Source organism: Garra rufa, chromosome 3 (assembly GCF_049309525.1).
Source record: "Garra rufa chromosome 3, GarRuf1.0, whole genome shotgun sequence".
Classification (NCBI taxonomy): domain Eukaryota; kingdom Metazoa; phylum Chordata; class Actinopteri; order Cypriniformes; family Cyprinidae; genus Garra; species Garra rufa.
Window position 1 is genome coordinate 10,322,137 of NC_133363.1, and position 21,439 is coordinate 10,343,575.

At 39.5% G+C, this 21,439-nt stretch overlaps 1 protein-coding gene across 1 annotated transcript; it reads right to left on the minus strand.

The window, feature by feature from the left end:
- Window positions 1-1,343: 1,343 nt before the first annotated feature.
- Window positions 1,344-12,467, minus strand: bco1 (beta-carotene oxygenase 1). The gene is made up of 11 exons (XM_073835672.1): window positions 12,336-12,467; window positions 10,153-10,281; window positions 9,911-10,040; window positions 9,065-9,212; window positions 8,496-8,637; window positions 6,570-6,790; window positions 6,230-6,481; window positions 5,920-6,022; window positions 2,309-2,403; window positions 2,041-2,152; window positions 1,344-1,875 (listed from the first exon to the last, which is right to left on the minus strand). The coding sequence occupies exons 1-11, from the start codon at window positions 12,397-12,399 to the stop codon at window positions 1,706-1,708; spliced, it is 1,566 nt and encodes a 521-aa protein (XP_073691773.1). The 5' UTR covers window positions 12,400-12,467; the 3' UTR covers window positions 1,344-1,705.
- Between the last annotated feature and the right edge of the window lie 8,972 nt (window positions 12,468-21,439).

Genomic DNA, 21,439 nt, shown 5'->3' on the forward strand with positions numbered 1-21,439 from the left:
TTGCCTTTTACTGTGCAAGAAAATGGACTACTGCATGTTTGGTTTTCTCTGTGAGTGTTTACATTCTATGCTTGACAAACTGTAATTTTATTTTATTCTGTTCTTGAAAATTTTACTAGTTTAAACAACAACTTGAATCTAAGTCTATATGTGTGGAATTTTGTTTCATAATGGTCAACTGTGCATGTTCCACTGCATAATATAGATACCTAAACACTTGGCCAAAGAATGTAGCCATTTCAGTGTTATTTGCGTACGTTATTACCAGACTTGATGCGTTAATTTACTGTCACTGTGGCTGTATATAATGTTTATTTCTGTTTATTCACATTTATATTGTATATTGTTTATTGTAGACCACACACCTAAGCCGCATCCACATCCATTGTACTGCGCGTGAACAGTAAAATTAAAATCCTTTAACTGGGACCCACTCTCTGCTCCGTTTCTCTGACCGGAAACTCCACACCATTTCTACTAGTACATAACCGAACCCTTGAGTGTCCCATACACTCGTGCAACTACAAATCAAAAGTTTTTGAACAGTAAGATTTTTTTGTTTTTTAAAGGAGTCTCTTCTGCTCAACAAGCCTGCATTTATTTGATCCAAAGTGCAGCAAAAATTTTACAATATTATTTCAAATAACTGTTTTCTATTTGAATACATTTTAAAAATTTTATTTATTCCTGTTATTTCAAAGCAGAATTTTTAGCATCATTACTCCAGTCACATGATCCTTCAGAAATCATTCTAATATTCTGATTTGCTGCTAAAAAAAAATGCAGCAAATCAGCAAATGTTGAAAACAGCTGAGTAGATTTTTTTCAGGTTTCTTTGATAAATAGAAAGTTCAGAAGAACGGTGTTTATCTGGACTATTTTAAAAATAGCATTATATATGTCTTTGTCATTAGTTTTGATAAATGTAAAGCATCCTTGCTAAACAAAATAATTAATTTCTTTAATTTCTCCCGTTTTTTGGATATTTCTATTCATCAAATAATCCTGAAAAATGTACTCAATCTTTTAAATATTGATACTACTAATAATAGGAAAGATATTTCACAATATTACTGCTTTTGCTGTATTTTGGATCAAATAAATGCAGACTTAGTGAGCAGAACAGACCTCTTTAAAAAAAAAACATTAAAAATCTTACTGTCCAAAAACTTTTGACTTGAGTGCAGGTAAGTTACATTTTTTTGACTTGCATATATAATTCATTAACAAAAAAGTTGGGCCTGCCAGTTTATGATAAATTTCTTTCTATGTGTGGTGATATTAATACAGGAGCTCAACATCAGATGACTTGAAGCCAACAATAAAGAACAGCAGCATTGTACTAAGAGTCTGTAGCCTTCTTGTATTTTTAATGTACAGTATTTTAAATACACTTCAGCACAGTCATAATGACAGAAACAACTTCATTTTATGATTTCTGTATGCAAGCAAAACAGACAGAACAACAGTTCACTTTTCTGTTTGATATTATTAAATGCAATTAATGACCTTTCAAACAGTACATGTATACATTATTTCCAAAATGTGTAGAAACATTAGTTTTTTCTTTTTATACGTCAATCACAAAATGTAACTTCATACAGAAAATCTTTGACAACTTTGTAACCAGATTATCAAAATACCAACATTTACAGGAGATTTTCCATCTCTGTTATAATGTTTATACAGCTGGCATATGTCAAAACTACAGATAACTACTAGAACTACTGTCTGGTATGAAGTATCCATGCATGTCCATGTGAAAATCTACATCTATACATGCCCGGGCAATCTCTTTAAAAGACTTGGCATCAAGCACCAGTAAAAAGCCACCCTGCACTGGTTTGGCGTTTATGATACTTGTCAGGACTACACCTAAAAAGTGAGAGAACAGTTTAATGTTAAGTTGATAAGAGCAAAAAAAAATTTAATGTCATTCAGTTAAATTTTCCTAATGATGTACATCCAATTGAATATGTTCGTTTTGGTCAAAAGCATAAACCTCACACAAATGATCTATTATGAAAGACAGTAACTTACCATCATCTTCATCAGTTGCACCGGGCCTGGGAATAAAAACAGGCTCTGAGGCAAAACCATCTCCTCCAGTCCACTCAATCTGTTGCTTTGTCTCAGCATCAAACTTTACAATCTGTAAAAAACAGTCAGTGCTCAGTACTGATTCACAAAAACTTGTAGAATATGCTACTAACACTGCCAAAGTAATAGGTTTCATTATATGGAATGTATTTATCTTAAAATTCTGCCAAGTTCATAAATGTATCATAAAAATGAAAATCATTAATACCGTGTTGGCCACCGGAGATATGTCCACACGACACATGTATGAATATCTGTACTTCTTTCCATTGAAATTGTAATTAATTCTTGGAAGTTCCGTACCTACAATAAATAAAATAAATAAAAATCACTTTAGAGGTTAAAAGAGCCTAAGTGTAAAATAATGTGGTATTGTGAAATGTGATATTACACACACACACACACACACACACACACACACACACACACATACACATGTTGGGTTTACATGTTTTATGGGGACATTCCATAGGCGTAATGGATTTTATACTGTACAAACCACTTTCTATCACCCTACACCTACCCTACACCTAAACCTAGCCCTCACAGGAGATTGTGCACACTTTTACTTCGTCAAAAAAACTCATTGTGCATGATTTATAAGCCTGTTTCCTCATTTGGACCAAAAAATATCAATGTAAGATGATTTTGAAAAGATTTTTGAAGTTGAGGGAGAAAATGAGATGGGAGGTTTTTGACCTACCCTAACTGTTTTGAACCAGAAATGCACAGAGACAAGACAAGTATTTAAGGTTAAAAAGTATATAAATTGAAATAATAATTAAAAAAAAAACAATCGTTTTGCTAGATAAGACCCTTCCTCCTCTGCTGGGATCGTTTACAGCCGCATTTGGGATCGTTTGAAGCTGCATTTAACCCTGTTCAAACTCAGGGCACCATTGAAGTCCACTATATGGAGAAAGATCCTAAAATGTTTTCTTTAAAGGAACTGTATGTAAGAAATTTATTTTAGTTAATCATAAAATGGCCCTGACATGTCACTAGACATTAAGAAATCATGTTCATTTCAAATACTTATATCACTGACAACAGTGGTCCGGCCAGGATATTGTCATTTAAAAGTGAAAGTTGCAGCCCACAACTGATGTTATTGTTGTCATTTTGTGTTTTGGTCTGAGGCTCCACCCTCCAGCTATCTACCAATCACGAAGTCAGTAGAGTTTCGTCATCCGGGTTGCCAGCTCTGTTACAGCTGCAGCTATGAACATGTCGGATAAAACATGTATAACGTTACGAAACCTAAAAGACCTCGTTATGAATCCGAAATATGTCGTGACAAAGTCCGAAATAAAACAAGGATTTGGATAGGAGATGCCTTTGAAAGATGGAGACGGCTGAAAACGGAGAAGAATTTGAAGACAGACGCCAACGTTGCTGATTTTCTCCTGGACAGGTAAAATTAATCTATGTTTGGCCAACTTTGCTTCCGTACACAGTGGATTTTCCACGGTCGCCCGTGCTAAATGCGTTCATAAAAAGCTTTATATCGCACCACTAGCAGGGTATGAAAACAATCTATGTTCCGAGTGAAATGTGGTATTACACCGTACGCAACAGTTGTCGCGCCGCAACAGCTAAAGTCTATCTACACTGGACGCGACAAAGCGACCGTTGCAAATCATTTAAACTTTGTGTGAGCACGTCATAAATAGAACGCGGCAGCAGATTACTGTCGGGGATTTGCCGTGTCGCGCCGCATCCAGTGTAGACAGCATAATAGGTTCTATTGTATTTTGTCGCGCCGGGCCGCTCGCGTCCGATGTAGACACGGTGTTACAGTACATCTTTACGAAATATTTGGCTAATCGCCATTAGTAAATTTTTGCGATACATAATTACTTCACAAAACATCTCTCGTGAAGCAACAGAAGAAAAATACTGTGTAGGACTCGTCACTTGCCATTGGAAGCTCCTTGTAGCAGCCTAGGTTCCTGCTGGATCCTGCAGTTTAGCTGGCAACCTCGAGTCAGGGGGGGGGATACACCGTTCTACAGTATTTTGAAAGTGCTTGCAGTACCAGTTTTGGCCACAATCCTACATACGGTTCCTTTAAAAAACAATTTCTTTACGACTAAAGAAAGAAAGACATGAACATCTTGGATGACAACTTCTCCTGGAAGTGAACTTCTCCTTTAAGGGAACATTTGGTTCCCATAACACACACATACACACACACAGACACTTATTCAGCATAATATTAAAAGAACCGTATGTAGGATTGTGGCCAAAACTGGTACTGCAATCACTTTCAAAATACTGTAGAACAGTGTATCCCCTCCCCATCCTCCCTGACTCGAGGTTGCCAGCTAAGCTGCAGGATCCAGCAGGAACGTAGGCTGCTACAAGGAGCTTCCAATGGCAAGAGACGAGTCCTACACAGTAATTTGTTTTTCTTCTGTTAATTATGTTTATGCTTCACGAGAGATGTTTTGCAAAGTAATTATGTATTGCAAAAATTTACTAATGGCGATTTAAATTCTTCTCCGTTTTCAGCCATCTCCATCTTTCAAAGGCATCTCCTATCCAAATCCTTGTTTTATTTCGGACTTTGTCACAACGTATTTCGGATTCATAATTAGGTTTTTTAGGTTTTGTAACGTTATACATGTTTTATCCGACACTTCGTAGCTGCAGCTGTAACTAGAGCAGATCTGGCAACCCGGATGACGAAACTCTACTGACTTCGTGATTGGTAGATAGCTGGAGGGTGGAGCCTCAGACCAAAACACAAAATGACAACAATAACATCAGTTGAGGGCTGCAACTCTCACTTTTAAATGACAATATCCTGGCCGGACCACTGTTGTCAGTGATATAAGTATTTGAAATGAACACGATTTCTTAATGTCTAGTGACATGTCAGGGCCATTTTATGATTAACTGAAATACATTTCTTACATACGGTTCCTTTAATGTTTCTATGGAAATGCCTCTATTAAGCAATAAATCCTCTCTCTCATTTTGTGCATGTTCTACATCTGCAAATCAGTCTAAAAGAATGGTGATAATGGGAAGACTAATTAAATAATTAAGTAAATAATAAGTAAATAATTTACCCACTGAGATAACACAGCTTTATGTCATGACATATTGAAACTTAAAATGACTTGAAATCATTATCTGTGGTTTTTTTTAAGTGTGCAATATGCTTGGTGAAAGGAATGGTTTGTGACCATCATGATACTTGGAAAGTTCACCAAATTTCTGATCATCCGGAAATACGATGACTATTAAAAAGAACAGCTGTCACGAAGATCACTAGTTAAAGGTATAGTTCACTTAAAAATGAAAACTGTCATTAATTACTCGCCCTTATGTCTTTCCAAACCCATAAGACCTCCGTTCTTAGGTCTTCAAAACATAAATTAAAATATTTTGATGAATTTCGAGAGCTTTCTGACCCTGCATAGACAGCAACGCAACTACCACGTTCAAGGCCCAGAAAGGTAGTAAGGACATTATTAAAATAATCCATGTGGCATCAGTGGTTCAACAGTAACACTATGAAAGTACAAGAATACTTTTTGTGCACAAAGAAAACAAAAATAACGAATTTATTCAATAATTCCTTCTCTGTTTCAGTGTTGCTGATGCAGGGTTGGGCGTTCTGGCGTTAAAACTTAGATTCGCTGAGCCTTGTTTACAAGCAGAAGACGATGCACACTGTATATAAAACAGTCTTTATAAACAGGAAGCTCTTGGATTTCATCAAAAATATCTCTTTATAACCTATGGTATCAAAGGACGTACACATACACTTACACACACAATTAAGTCTCCCCATTATCATTAGCTTACCATCACAGAGAACCTCGCCCTGACACAGAATTTTTCCGTCTTTCTCCTTCACAGCACTTGCTGTTGTGTATTTAAGTTTGACCAGATTTTCACCTGTCTCACCCTGGGTGTGAAAGAAAAAAAAATTAAATTATCCATTCACCATCTATAATCAGAGGCTTTGAATAGAACATATCAAAGTACAATTCCACTGATGGAAATACCAGTGTTTGCACAGCAGCTAAAGGTTCAAGGTTTTCAAACAAAAACAACCAGAATGTTTTAGAAATATGAATACAGTGCTGTCTTGCAACCACTGTGAACAACATACCATGTCGCTAAGGGGCATCACAAATCTTTTGCACTTTGGCTTGCAGTACACAGTATTTGCTCCCATCTGCTCATTCAGCTTGTCCAAGTAAAACATTTCATACAAGCTGTTGTCATCATAGCAGATCACATCGAAAACAACATGGCCATCATCTTCAAATGCATTGACTTGATGGTAGACGGCCATCGCACCTGTGTAGAATTTAATCCCAACTTCCTTCTTTGTTTTTCGGTCAATAAGGTGAATCAGGGTCTGCAATAAAAGAAGAGTTTAGACATTGTCCAACTGATAGACACATGTCTAGACGTGCACTTAAAGGTCTAAAAGACATAATTCTTACGCTGTCTTCAGGGTGGAATTTCATGCAGCTGGCCCAGCTGACCCTCCTTAGATAGGCTGTGGCCATTCTAAGGATATCCAGCTTTAAGGGCTGCTCAATAAAGACAAAGTAATTGTCAGTCATGCCAAAGCTGTGATAATAACTGGGGGTGAGGAGGGAACGGCAGGGCAAGGTGCACACAGCCTCAGCGCTTTTCAACGGTGGAGACCCGTCTGGCCTACCTGATTAAACAAAACAATTGTTGAGGGTTACTAGTTCTTAGCATGTCATGTAATTATTGATGGGAGAAATCAAGCTTTTCTAAATTTACCTGCCCTCATCCCATACAAGCTGTAAATGGACATTTAGTTCTTTATTAGAACATATTTAGAGAAATTTTGCAATACATCACTTGTTCATCAATGGATTTTCTGCAGTGAACGAGTGTCGTCAGAATGAGAGTTTAAACAGCTGATAAAAACAGCACAATAACCCACTTGTATCTCCTGATACAGATGAAATGACTTTTTCTACTGCAAATGGCAATATTATGAAAGGAGGGCTCATATTTTAGCCAGAAGCATCCATTTAAAGTTACAAAACTATCTTAATGATGGAATTGTTTCCTACAAACATGCAGATTTTCACAGGACATTAATTGATGGACTGAAGTCAAGTAGGCTACTTGAATATTATTGTGATGTTTTTATCAACTCTTTGGACTTTAGACTCTTCTGACGTTCTGACGGCACCCATTTATTGAAGACGAGCAAGTGATGTTATGCAAAATTTCTCCAAACTGGTTTTAAAAAAAAAAGGAAACCACAAAAAACAACCTCATCTACATCTTGGATAGCCTATAATTTTAAGCAAATTTAAATTTTTGGGTGAACTATTACTTTAAGACACCTTTACAAACAATTGCAAATGTTTGTTTGATTTGGAAGTGTACTTAAGTAAATATAATCTATTAAACTTCAAATATTAGGTATTATTTGTGTTCTTTTATTAATTTGTCCTTAGACCCACCCTCACTGAGCTGAAACAGTCCGACTCTCTAATTGAGCGATTGAGGCGTTTACTCCCGACATCTGAGCCGCTGAAGACGCAGAGGATTAACGTTACTTTCGTTTTTGAAAGAAAAGGACCGATCCCGATCTACATATGCGTCTATACTGCCCTCCAAAGGCAAAGCGCAGTAACTACACATTTGGTCAAAACTGAGTTAAGGCTTAAAATGGACATTGTGACAACTGTTTTGTCTCGTGGCAAAGTCTCCTGGTTTAATTTTGTCCTGTTTCAGAGAAATGAGAGTGTTGTTTCAGAGAAGCGAGAGTGTTTGACTAGCTGTCAAAAACTTTAAAGGCATTTTTCTCAGTTTCAGTGTTCGCGTAGTTACTGCACTTTGCCTTTGGAGGGCAGTATATTCATGCGAATCATTCGTGATGCAGCTTCACCCACAGCAGAAGTGAGTATAAGTTTTTTTTTGTTATCTTTGCAAATGGCCTTTCTTAATCATGTGCTAGTTAGCAAGTTTCGCAACTAAACGCGGCTAAAGTAAACATTACGGCTCGTCATCCCGCGGCAGAGAGGTGCGGGATGAGCAGAGCTCATCAACAAAGGAACATGCAACAAAATAGCTCGCTCTATAAAGGGATGATTTTGACCAGGTAAAAGGTGTGTTTTTTACCAAAGTATGTTATAGACTTCTCATTAAGACCCTAAAGAATCATATCAACTTGGAAAATGGGCATCCGATGACCCCTTTAAGTTAGTTAGTGCTCTGGGTTTGTTTTTTTGCCTATTCAACCTAACAGGTCAGAGTCAAAATATGCTACTCTTAATTTTATTAACGTGCAAGCTGTGCTAAGTTTATTACTTAAAGTTATGGATATGAGCAAAATAGTAAGGTGCAGCATGAAACACAAATTATCACAGCATACTTACTTCCTCCTGGAACCTTGAACAACATGTATTTGGATTTGCCCTTCTCTGCGATGCATGTTCCCATACTGTAGCTGTTTCCCTCTTTATCGTAATGTGTATGTGATGCCACAATACTTACAGGAAGGTATTTCAGGTAGTCAACCTTGAGCAAAATAAAGCAACAGCAATATTCTTTGAGAGCATGTAAACAAAAACGAAAAACTAAGTACTATGCAAGCTGCTGCTGAATGGATGTACTACTGCCAATGGATACACAGACACACTGCTGTGAACATGTAAGATTTGCTGCTGTAAAAAAAGGCATAAATAATTCCCATAACATATATAGACATGTGAAGCTGGGGGAGGTTGAAGGTTTTAGAGGAACTAGCTTATAGTAATCACTGAATTAGACAACTTAAATGTTGAGCAAGCAATCTCATTGGCTGCAAGAATCAGCAGACACCAATCATCATGTGACTTGTAATAAAGGATGTGGTCGCTAGCAGATTGCACGTAAAGACATATCAGTCTGTGCCATCTAGAGTTTCATGACTGAACTAGATATTTTTACAAACTTTTTTTTTTACCTTGTCTTGAGTCTCTAAAGTCACAGGGTCAATTTTACGAATATAATTGGTTTCAGATGTAGCATGGTAGTCATTTCCATATTTGATTATGTTATTGGCACAGTTGTCAGTGAAGTCTGGGATGGTGTGGCTGAGGAAAGTGATCACTCTGAAAGTTAAAAAGAACACAATTCATTCACAATTAACAATGTGTTTGTTTGTTTATACACCAGCCAACAAATCTGACATTTTATATTTAACATCTGATGAACTGATTTATATGAAAAGAATACTAAACTCTGTCCACCACCTTATTCTTTAACGCAGTAAGCCTATGGGTAAGTAAATGTTAAAACTGTTTGCACTATAGACCAGTGTGTTCATAATTAAGATAATACATTAAAATAACATGGTATGACACACCAATTTGCAATGTAAAGCAGCAACACAGTTAAAACAGCAGTAGCAATTAAAATAGCTGGACGCGGATGAGACTAGAAGACAAAATTTACAAATGGCTACACCCACTCTTACGGCAAAAATAAGGTGGATACTCTGATTTTATAGTCACTAGTTCAATTATAGCCCTTTGTCTCATGAGTTAACGGGTTTTACATTATTCTCAATCCTCAGTTACATGGGTTAGTTTCGCTAAAAATAATTAAAACTAACTGGCAAGATAAAGGTCAAATACTGATATCTAGTAGTATTGGTTAAACTAAAGATAAAATCTCACACAAAACAATAATTGAGGTAGGATTTCTTCACATTTTAAGATACTGCTTTGCTGCTTTTCATTGAAGACTCATGGTTTGATGTTTTTTTCTTCTTTCTGAATGGATTGAATCAGAGATTAGCGTTACTTACTTGGAGAATATATTTTTGCATGGATCTGGGTACGCCATGGTCCCCATCTCTGACACTACTATTCTGTTGGCCTGCATGTTGGAGTTGTAGGTGTCACCTCGAAGATATTTACTTCTATATGTCACCTCCCCTGACAATTAAACAATAATCAATACATTCATGTTGAGTACTGAGGTACTGTAACAAAACCCTCAGGACAGTACAAACCCAAAAATAAGGCTGAGAGAGAATAAAGTAAATACCTTTTCTAAATGTGAAACTGTGCAAAAGTGCCATTCCATCAAACCAATGGTTGTATTTAGTCTCTCCCAAAGAAAACAGGCCGGGTCCATTGCGTATAAGCGTGCCCTGCAGCCATTCAGGAATCAAGCCTGCAGAGATGATGAAACATGTTTAATATGCTTACGTCCACTTCTTTGTCCAAATCATAGCTCTTAGAACCCTTCACAAAGAGAAAACTGCTAAAGATATCCTCCACAAGCACTTAAAGGAATAATTCACTTCCAGATAAAAAAATTCCTGATAATTTACTCACCCATGTTATCCAAGATGTTCATGTCTTTCTTTCTCCAGTCAAAAAGAAATGAAGGTTTTTGAGGAAAACATTCCAGGATTTTTCTCCATATAGTGGACTTCAGTGGGGATCAACGGGTTGAATGTATGTCCAAATTGCAGCTTCAATGCAGCTTCAAAGGGCTCTACACTATCCAAGCCGGAGAATAAGGGTCTGGTCTAACAAAATTACGGCCATTTTCTAAAAAATAAATATATTGTCTACTTTTTAACCACATATGCTCATCTTGCATCTCTGTGATGTACGCTTGCAACTTCATGCATTATGTAATTGCATTGGAATCATCACACGTAATTAGTTCTTTGTCTGTGTACAAAAAGTTAGGATAGGGCGAAAAACTCGCCGGATCGTGTAGAGCACTTTGAAGCTGCATTGAAACTGCAGTTTGGACCTTCAACCCATTGGTCACTATTAAAGTCCACTACATGGAGAAAAATCCTGGAATGTTTACCTCAAATCCCTTAATTTCTGAAGAAAGAAAGAAAGAAAGACATGAACATCTTGCATGATGTGGGGATTAGTTATTCTGGATGTGAACCAATCCTTTAAGCAGAACCATAAATAACAACACTTCTTAAGGCACCTAAAACAAAGAAATTATCAATAGACTAAATTTTATTATTTATTATATTACACTATTTTGAAAGTGAAAGAGGGAAATTCAAGCACTTTTCCAGTACTTTTTAGCAGTAGCAGCTAGTGCATTTGAAGACTGGGGAAGCTGTTTATTATTGTGTATTAACCTATAAAATTACTATAAGCAACATAAACATTTTAATTTAAATGAATCATTCACCTTTTTAAAATTTAAATTTTTAATATTTTGGCTGGTTTTATTTATTTTTTAGAAAAGTAATTAAATACAAAGAGAATATAGTGTGAATGTTAAACAAATGTGGCTGTTGGTAACCATGAGAAAAACAGGACAAGTTTCAAAACAGTGTTCCAGTATGCATTTTAACATATACACATCAACCTATTTCACAATGCAAATATTTGCCCTAAGTAAATGAGTTATGACTGAAGATTATACTGTGTCTAGGTTATCTTTAGGGTGGCTGGTCATGCTAACTGGACATACTAAGCAAAAAACTATAAAGCATTTAATTGAAGATACGGAAAAATCATGTGCATTTCAATCCTTGACGCGTAACTGTAAAATCAAGCATTTTCCAGACTTTTCACCTGGAAGCTATCAGAAAAGGTTTTATTATGTGTGCAGTTACATTTATTAAGCAGAAGACTGATCAACTGATAAGACTTTTCTTTGTTCAAGCTGTTGGTGGAAATATTAGAATAATTTGTAAAAATGCAGTGTTCAAGCACAATGATAAACTGTTATAATTCAACTACAAATAGAAGAATTACATTTCGTAGGCCTTATAAAACATAAAGTGATGTAATAATGAAAATTATTAAAACAGCTTAGTGGATATGAATTTAGACAAAAGTGCTAAGTGTGAAGTGTTATTCAATATGGTGATATACAGTAAAAGAAAAAATAATTCATCATTATTTGCAATAAATGCATTTAATCACTCTGAATTATGAAGTGTTTTAAAAAGAGAAAAGTTACACTTGCAGAACATTAATGACAATCTTATCATTTTTGTTTGTTAAAATTACTAAAAATGATAAACATAGGCTACGTGAATGGCGTAACCTAATGTTTACAATATCATAGTGCTTTACCAAAGACGCTCTGCCTCTCAGGAGTAGTCCAAATGAAGAATATGTTTCAAGCTGCGCGAATAAATGCGTTAAGTTTTTTAGTAGCCTACTCGGTTTATAAACAAACGGCATTGATTCACTGCAATCGCGTTACTGCCAGCTTATTTCTTCTTCTCGTACCTTTTACTTCAGCTTTGATTGGCTCCGGATGTTCGTCCTTGTTTTTACTATAGTCGTACTGCATCTTTCCAAAGCGCTGTCCAAAGTTTCTCCAAAGCAGTAATAAGAAGTGACATTCAGTGGTTGAACACAAACTGTCTATAAAGCTTCAGGAAGATAAAGACTCCGCCTCCTCTTACAGGACTGCAGTCTCGTGTTTACGAAAAGCTAACTTCTCTTGTTCTTATCATCTCCTCAGTAGGCTACTTCCGTGGGTTCATGGTTGTTCTTAAAATGTAAACAGGTGACAGTTATATCAGATTATAGAGATTACATATAAGCAGGTCAATATGTGACCTATGTAGCTACTGTAAAATAAATAAATATTAAGTAGGCTAACAACATTTATGCTGCTTAAAAGAATAGTGGTGAGTACTAATTTCTATACAGTTACAATGGAAACTAACTTTTAATTAAAGTTAATCCAAATTCAAGTTCAAATTAATTTAATCATAATGAGTTCTACAGTAAAATGTATATTTTCTATATTGAGTAAACAAATTTCGTAATATTGTAGTATTGTAGTATTATTTAAAGGTTTAATGAATTAATCCTTTATGCACTAGTTCTGACAATGAATACCAGTCCAGAGCAATTGGGAATCCACCTGCATTTGCAGTGATTATGCATTTGACACAGTTGGTTTTAAACATGCTGAGAACATGATTCTAGTCTACTCACCTTATGTCAACCCACCTAAATGTTTTAAGCTAAAAGCCACAGAACGGCCAGTAATTCGTCACAAATGATAGTCATACAGTCAGCCCATCTCATAGCATGAGGGAAACAAATTCCAATTTCCTCCTTTGCCCATTTATTTCTTTGGGAAAAACAGATAAATATCCAAAAGATTTAAAAAAAATAAACATTAATAAACATTCATTCATTTATTCATTAGTTTGTTTGTCTTATATATTACCATAATAATTGGTGAGAGACAGTTATTTTAGTATCACTGAGAGTTGATCCTTTGTTATCTTGGTTTTCGTTTTAATTAATTATAAGCATGAAAGGTGCTACAAATAACTAAGGTTATTGTTTCTGAACATTATTTTTAAACCAACTTATTCAAAATGCTTTTTGCAATATTACATGATATAACTATTTAATATTCACTGATATGTTAATATCAACCTTCTTGATCTTCAACCTTTACAGATAACTACCATAATAATCAGATAGTAAAAGAAGAACACATGATCACAGCACTGAAAGATCATAAAAATTGGCCTTTCCATGAGCCATGGCCACATGCAGAAAGTACACAGTCTCTCTTGTTACCATCAAAAGGAGAAAAGACTTTGAATCAAACCCATTTGTAGCACATGAGAGCCGCTGCTCTAACCTCTAAGCCACAGCTTCAACAGATCTTGCTGTTTTAAACATAATTGCAGAAAATGCATGCAAAGTTCTTGTTTTTTCTAAGTGGCGCCTTTACTTTTCATGACTGGAATTTGGACACTGATTTGGTAACTGTAGCAAAGTAAAAACTAATGCATGCAAGCTGCTTTTTATTTCCTTCAAGTACATGTAAAACATTTACAGCCTTATGATTATCATAATTGTATGATAATGTCTTAGGAAACATTTTGTTTAAAGATAGTATCGTGTTCTTAAGAAGACTTTACTCAGATTACATTAGACACTAAACTAAAGCAGAGCAATACAAAATCAAGACTGGTCCTCAAAGGATACCGTTATCAGTTTCATGCCATAAGTGCTGATCATAAATCTTCTTATATTATCAATTTCTATGAAAAGATCTCACACCATATTTCACAGTTTACAAGACATAATAAATGTTGATGTTTTAACACACAAACTGATAAATTATCCAAATTTTTTTCTAATAAGCCTACTGTGTTTTAAATTATAGGAGGCTCTTCCGGTTTGTTCAAAAAAAAGATTATCATTTCAAATCAGGGCAGTAGCTGGGGTTAGTAGGTGCAAGTTGTACCCGTGGGCCCTCTTTGAAACTGTGTAAATAGCACAAATGAATAAATAGAATAGAGATACAAATAAAAAAATGATTTAAATTTTCTCATGTTAAAAGGTACCCTGGAAATCCAGAGGTCTGGCGAGAGCACAATTTGAATTGTCTCTGCAAGACACTCTGGCATCGAGCAATGATGCACGTTACTGCATTACGTAAGCAGTTCTAGGAACCAATCAAATCGGTGTATCTGATGTAGGCGGGCCAGAGGCGAGCTAAACTGATGACGACAGCGCTACGACGTCTGGTGTTATGCCAAATTCTGACCCCTGCCAGATTACTACCCCCCTATTATTGGTAGATTTAGGGTTAGGTGTGGGGGAGGGGTTAGGATTAGGCAATCAGGTAGCAATTTCAACGAGAGGGGGTAATAATTTGGCAGGGGTCGAAAATGGGCACAACACCTGAATGAAGATGGCTACAGATGAACACCAGTTGTTTGAAACGGCTTTGGCCGCTACAATGAACGAGTTAGACTTGGCTTTTCATATAAAAGAGAAACAGAAAACTGCGCTCGAATTGTTCCTTTGCAAGAAGGACGTTTTTGCTGTTTTGCCGACTGGATACGGCAAGAGTTTAATCTATCAGTTAGCTCTGCTGGTAGCTAAGCATATGGGGTGTATTGTTGTGATTGGTCGTGGCGTTATCCAGTTGCGTGCAGTGAGAGTTTCAAATGCATGCTTGGTGCCGCCCCTCGAGTTAGGCTCTTTTCATTGCTCGATGCCAGACCCTTAATCTTAATAGATTAGGGTATGGATTTTTTCCAGGCTAGTTAAAAGGTGTTTAGGTATAGGTAATGAATAATTGAATGTAAAATAACATTGCATCTTTATTGTATAAATGAAATATAGGTTAATTCTTATTAAAACTAAGTAAATCAGTCACGAGCAGTGAGTGATTTTCTCTCTCTCTCAGCCACTTTAAGACACAATGGATCCAATATAACAATACACATCCAATTTCTTTCTCAACTGTTGTTCATAAGACATAACCATCAGTTTTTTGAAGATGCTCACAAAGACGGGTATTTCGACATCGTTTTGTATGTATTTGTCCATTCAAGTGCAAGAAGACGCAAAACTCAATTCGGTGCAGTGTTGCCAAGTCTGTGGTTTTCCTACAGAGTTGGGCTACTTTAACACTGTTGCCATGGTGTGTTTTTCATGTCTGCTGGTCGAAGCGACTCCACTATCCTGATATTTGGCCCCTGGAATGCAAATTTTATGTGCCATAAAAAAAATTTAATGCCAAAAAACATGTATTTTATCCCCCGCAAGTTTTGGGCTAGTTTTGAGTTGCAATTGGGCTTTGCTTGTTGTGAAAACCTGGCAACCCTAATTCAGTGTTCACAGGCTGTGAGAACACTGCGTGTCGATGCTGAATTAAGTTATTTTATGTCTTTTGCACTTGATTGTTTAAATTGGCAAATTGGTAATTGGCGAGACTTAAAAACACATGCAAATGATAAGCTTTTGTGACGACATGTAGCAATGGCCTGTGAGCTGTCATGAGTGCCTTTCATCTGGCAATCACAAAGAGCTAATTCCCTAAACCAGATATTCCTACCATTGTAGCAAATGCCATGCAGTTTAATCTTTTTAGGCGGATCGATGACTCCATATCATTGACAGATTTTGAGGATTGGGTGTGCTCTGAAGAGGATCCTGGCACCTATTTCCATAAGGAGTTAACACGGGCCGGTGCAGATAGTCAAATGATTCGCATTCTTTCCAAGGATGTAGAGAATCTCGGCTTAGAATGGTTGGTTCCAGAAAAGTCTGCCCTCAGCCACTGAGACAAATGCACTACTAAGGCTATTGTGCAGGCAATCGCTTGAGCACCTTTTTGATGATAGTCATCCATTCGGCCAAGATGCAGGCTCTTAGAGTTTATGCAGCCAATTTCACACTCAGAGGACCTCTTTGTTTGCTTTTAAGACCGCTCTAAAGGGCTGCCAGTCAATATTGCTGAATTGTTGAAGCTATAGCCCTGGTTTATGCCTCAGTGGGCTTACAGTATCTTATTGAAGTGAGGGCGCACTCTACCAGAGGAATGGCCTCCTCCTGGGCTTGGTCCAGCAAGGTTTCTATTGGTGAGTTGTGTGCGGCTTGTCTTTGCCATCAACCTTCACCAGATTTTAAAACTTAGACATCCCTGCCCTTCAGCTACAGATTTTTCCCATCTAGTTTACGTAATATCCTCTGTAAGAGGAGAAGGTCTTGTTATGTGGCCCCGAACCTTGGGTCCTATTTTAGGAGTCCTCATTCAGGTGCTCTGGGACTGGGTTCACTTTAGGGGTTATATATAGTATGTTAAAAGTATTTTGTTAATGCTTTAACACTTTTTAAAATTTCCTTTTAGTGTCTGATGGTTGATGGATGAGTAGAATCCTCTCATCTCATTTTACACAGTTTTTAAAAATGCTTATATTGTATTCATAGATCAAACCTTTTGCTGGATGTTTACTGTGTAATGTACAGTCGTGGCCAAAAGTTTTGAGAATGACACAAATCACAAAGTTTTCACAAAGTCTGCTACTCAACTGCTTTTAGATCTTTGTTTCAGTTGTTTCTGTGATGTACTGAAATATAATTACAAGCACTTCATACGTTTCAAAGGCTTTTATCGACAATTACATGACATTTATGCAAAGAGTCAGTATTTGCAGTGTTGGCCCTTCTTTTTCAGGACCTCTGCAATTCGACTGGGCATGCTCTCTATCAACTTCTGGGCCAAATCCTGACTGATAGCAACCCATTCTTTCATAATCACTTCTTGGAGTTTGTCAGAATTAGTGCGTTTTTGTTTGTCTACCCACCTCTTGAGGATTGACCACAAGTTTTAAGATCTGGGGAGTTTCCAGGCCATGGACCCAAAAAGTCAATGTTTCGGTCCCGGAGCCACTTAGTTATCACTTTTGCCTTATGGCACGGTGCTCCATCTTGCTGGAAAATGCATTGTTCTTCACCAAACTGTTGTTGGATTGTTGGAAGAAGTTGCTGTTGGAGGGTGTTTTGGTACCATTCTTTATTCATGGCTGTGTTTTTGGGCAAAATTGTGAGTGAGCCCACTCCCTTGGATGAGAAGCAACCCCACACATGAATGGTCTCAGGATGCTTTACTGTTGGCATGACACAGGACTGATGGTAGTGCTCACCTTTTCTTCTCCGGACAAGCCTTTTTCCAGATGCCCCAAACAATCGGAAAGAGGCTTCCTCTGAGAATATGACTTTGCCCCAGTCCTCAGCAGTCCATTCGCCATACCTTTTGCAGAAGATCAATCTGTCCCTGATGTGTTTTTTTTTGAGAGAAATGGCTTCTTTGCTGCCCTTCTTGACACCAGGCCATCTTCCAAAAGTCTTGGCCTCACTGTGCGTGCAGATGCGCTCACACCTTCCTGCTGCCATTCCTGAGCAAGCTCTGCACTGGTGGCACTCCGATCCCGCAGCTGAATCCTCTTTAGGAGACGATCCTGGTGCTTGCTGGACTTTCTTGGATGCCCTGATGCCTTCTTAACAATGCAGTGGAAAGTTTTTTTCGGGATTAAGGTAATTTTCATGGCAAAGAAGGACTATGCAATTCATCTGATCACTCTTCATAACTGTCACACGGACGGTCGGAGACGAGCGGATCCATTTGCAGCATTTTATTAGTACAGACAAACACACAGGCAGAAATCGTAGTCAAACACAGGCAGAATGGTCCCCCCCCCCCAAGGAGCGGCTTCCAGACGCTCTAACCACATAATGAAACCGGAGGGTGGTGGAGCGGAGGCGGAACAGGGGGAGGGATGGAGGGCCAGGTCCATGTGGGGGTAATGGAGCTATGGACTGAGGCGGGACCGGCGGAGGGAGAAGCCATGGTGGAGGAAGGGTTGGCTCCTCCATGGGGTCGACCGACGGAGGTGGAGCCGGTGGAGCCCGAGGCGGAACCGGAGAGTCGATGGTCCTGGGCGACACAGAGGATCCGGAGGGCCAAGGCGGAACCCAAGGCTCTGGCGACCAAGGCGGAGATGGAGGTCCGGAGGTACACGGCGGAGCCGGAGCGACAGAGGACCGAGGCTGTACCCGCGGGAGGGAGGAGGTCCACAGAGCCGGTAGGACGGAGCGACGAGTCGCAGCCAGAGGAGTAGAGTCCAGAGGTGAAGGTGGGGCGACGACCGACCAGGGCGGAGCCGGAGGGACGATGGAGCCCGGTGGAGCTGGTGGACCGACGGCCGACAGCGGAGACGAGGGAGCAGAGAGCCGAGGTGGAGCCGCAGGGTCGGAGGGCCGAGGCGGAGTCCAGGACTCTGAGGCTGGAGGCGATGGTGAGGGATCCTCCAGCCAGGACACCGATGGAGACTGGCAGACCCACGGCAACTCCTCTGCACCGAAGGTGGGTTGAAGGTGAGCCGAGGGACTGTCAGGAGACAGAGGTGGTGGGACTGGAGCAGTAGGGAGGGTGGGTGGGAAATTAGACAGTCCATACATGGCCTCCGTGGCCAGAACAGGGCAGACAGGAATCTCAGGAAGGCTGAGCGGAACCAGCATAGGCTCTGGACGACTGGACGGAACCAGCAGAGGCTCTAGGAGGCCGGGCGGAACCAGCGGAGGCTCTGGGAGGCCGGGCGGAACCAGCGGAGACTCTGGGAGGCCGGGCGGAACCAGCGGAGACTCTGGGAGGCCGGGCGGCACCAGCGGAGACTCTGGGAGGCCGGGCGGCACCAGCGGAGACTCTGGGAGGCCGGGCGGCACCAGCGGAGACTCTGGGAGGCTGGGCGGCACCAGCGGAGACTCTGGGAGGCCGGGCGGAACCAGCGGAGACTCTGGGAGGCCGGACGGAGCCATCTTGGCCGGGGAATCAGGCTTGGTGGCCATCTTGGCCGGGAACTCAGGAACGGCGGCCATCTTGGCCGGGGACTCAGGAACGGCGGCCATCTTGGCCGGGGACTCAGGAACGGCGGCCATCTTGGCCGGGAACTCAGGAACATCGGCGGCCATCGTGTGTGCAGACTCTGGCGTGGCAGCCATCTTGCGTAGTGGCTCTGAGCTGGAGTTTACTGTGGGAACATTGTTGTCCTCTTCTTTGATTCCCACAGTAAAAGGAGAGCCACTCATTTGCAGAGCAATGTCAATGTAAATTTGTAAAGTCCAGTTAGGTACAAACATGGGCATGAGTGAAGCCAATGGCTCTAAGAGTCCTCCACGGAAGAAAATCATCAGGCAAGCTTCATCCCTAGTAGACTGATTTGCCAATTCAATAAAGTCCATTGCATACTCCTCAACAGACCGCTCACCTTGTTTGAGACGCATGATTTGTACCGTAGAATTGGTGCTGGAACCGGATGACACCATACTAGCTGCTGGATCCTTGTAGTGGCGAAGTCTTCTGTCACACGGACGGTCGGAGACGAGCGGATCCATTTGCAGCATTTTATTAGTACAGACAAACACACAGGGGCAGGCAGAAATCGTAGTCAAACACAGGCAGAATGGTCGGGGCAGGCAGCGAGAATCACACACGAGAGGGAGTCCAGGAATCAAAACACGGGAAAACAAACACGGGAAGAAACGCTCAGAAATGCAGCCGGGGCAATACAAGACTTCGCGAAGAAGCTGAGTGTGAGAGTGGCTTAAATGCAGTCCTAGAAATGAGGTGCAGGTGTGAGAGGTAATCAGTGCAGTGGGAAACAAGGAGCAGGTGAATGCAGTGATTAGTGCAGTGGCTTGTGGGGAATGAAGTCCATGATGTGTAGTGCAAGGGTTTATGATGACAGGACGACTCAATTCGTGACAGAGCCCCCCCCCCAAGGAGCGGCTTCCAGACGCTCTAACCACATAATGAAACCGGAGGGTGGTGGAGCGGAGGCGGAACAGGGGGAGGGATGGAGGGCCAGGTCCATGTGGGGGTAATGGAGCTATGGACTGAGGCGGGACCGGCGGAGGGAGAAGCCATGGTGGAGGAAGGGTTGGCTCCTCCATGGGGCCGACCGACGGAGGTGGAGCCGGTGGAGCCCGAGGCGGAAGTCCATGATGTGTAGTGCAAGGGTTTATGATGACAGGACGACTCAATTCGTGACAATAACATTCTGGAGTATATGCAAATTGCTATTATAAAAACTTAAGCAGCAACTTTTCCAATTTCCAATATTTATGTAATTCTCAAAACTTTTGGCCACGACTGTAAATTACTCTTATAATCTGCGCAAAGTGTCATGAGGCGTAGGAAAAGGTGGATAGTGTATTTAGCCCCGCCGCCTTTTAGCACTGCACTTGTTGTCTTCTGTCTTTAACGCTTGTTTCCACAGCATAAGGTAAAATTGTACAAATTTATGAATGAACTACTCAATTTAAAAAACTTCCTGGTCTGTTTACATTTGTTATGACACCTAAATATTACAGTGCACACAATTACTTTTGTTAACTCTACAATAGGTAAATCCACCTCACTAATTAGTCTTTAACAGCGATGCTATAGCTGCTGCAAAAATGGAAGTTCAAAAATGGAAGTAATTATTCATTATTAAATTTGTTAGTAAAAAAAGTACAAAGTACTTTTTAAAGGGTACCAAAAGAGATTTTGTGCCTTTTTTCTGAGATTGTAATGATGCCCTAACAACCACCTACACATATGAGACTAAAATACACCATTGGTTGAGTGTTATCAGATTTCTGATAAGAAATCAACTAATTTAATTATAGTTATCAAAACTGTACATTGCCCTTTCTGAACTTTACTCTGAACATTAGTCCAAAGTTGATGCATAAGCAGAATCAGAAGTATCTGATCACTCTCAGAACACTCACTGTCCATACAATGTTGTAGGTGCTGTTTTTCTGAGAGTAATAACATAATGTCTTGTATTGTTGTTGTCAGGCTTGAGGACAGAAGTCAACTATAACCAGTATGTCAGTCAAAAATTAGTCACTTGGTGGCAGTGTTGTCTTTAGAAATAAGTAACAAAGACTTTTTAAAAAGCCTTTGTAACAGTTTATGTGTCTGGATATGAAATGTGATAAATTATGTGGGTTCAAAGATCACTTGAAATGTCAGTTTGTCATATTATACATTACACGCACACACATTTGGG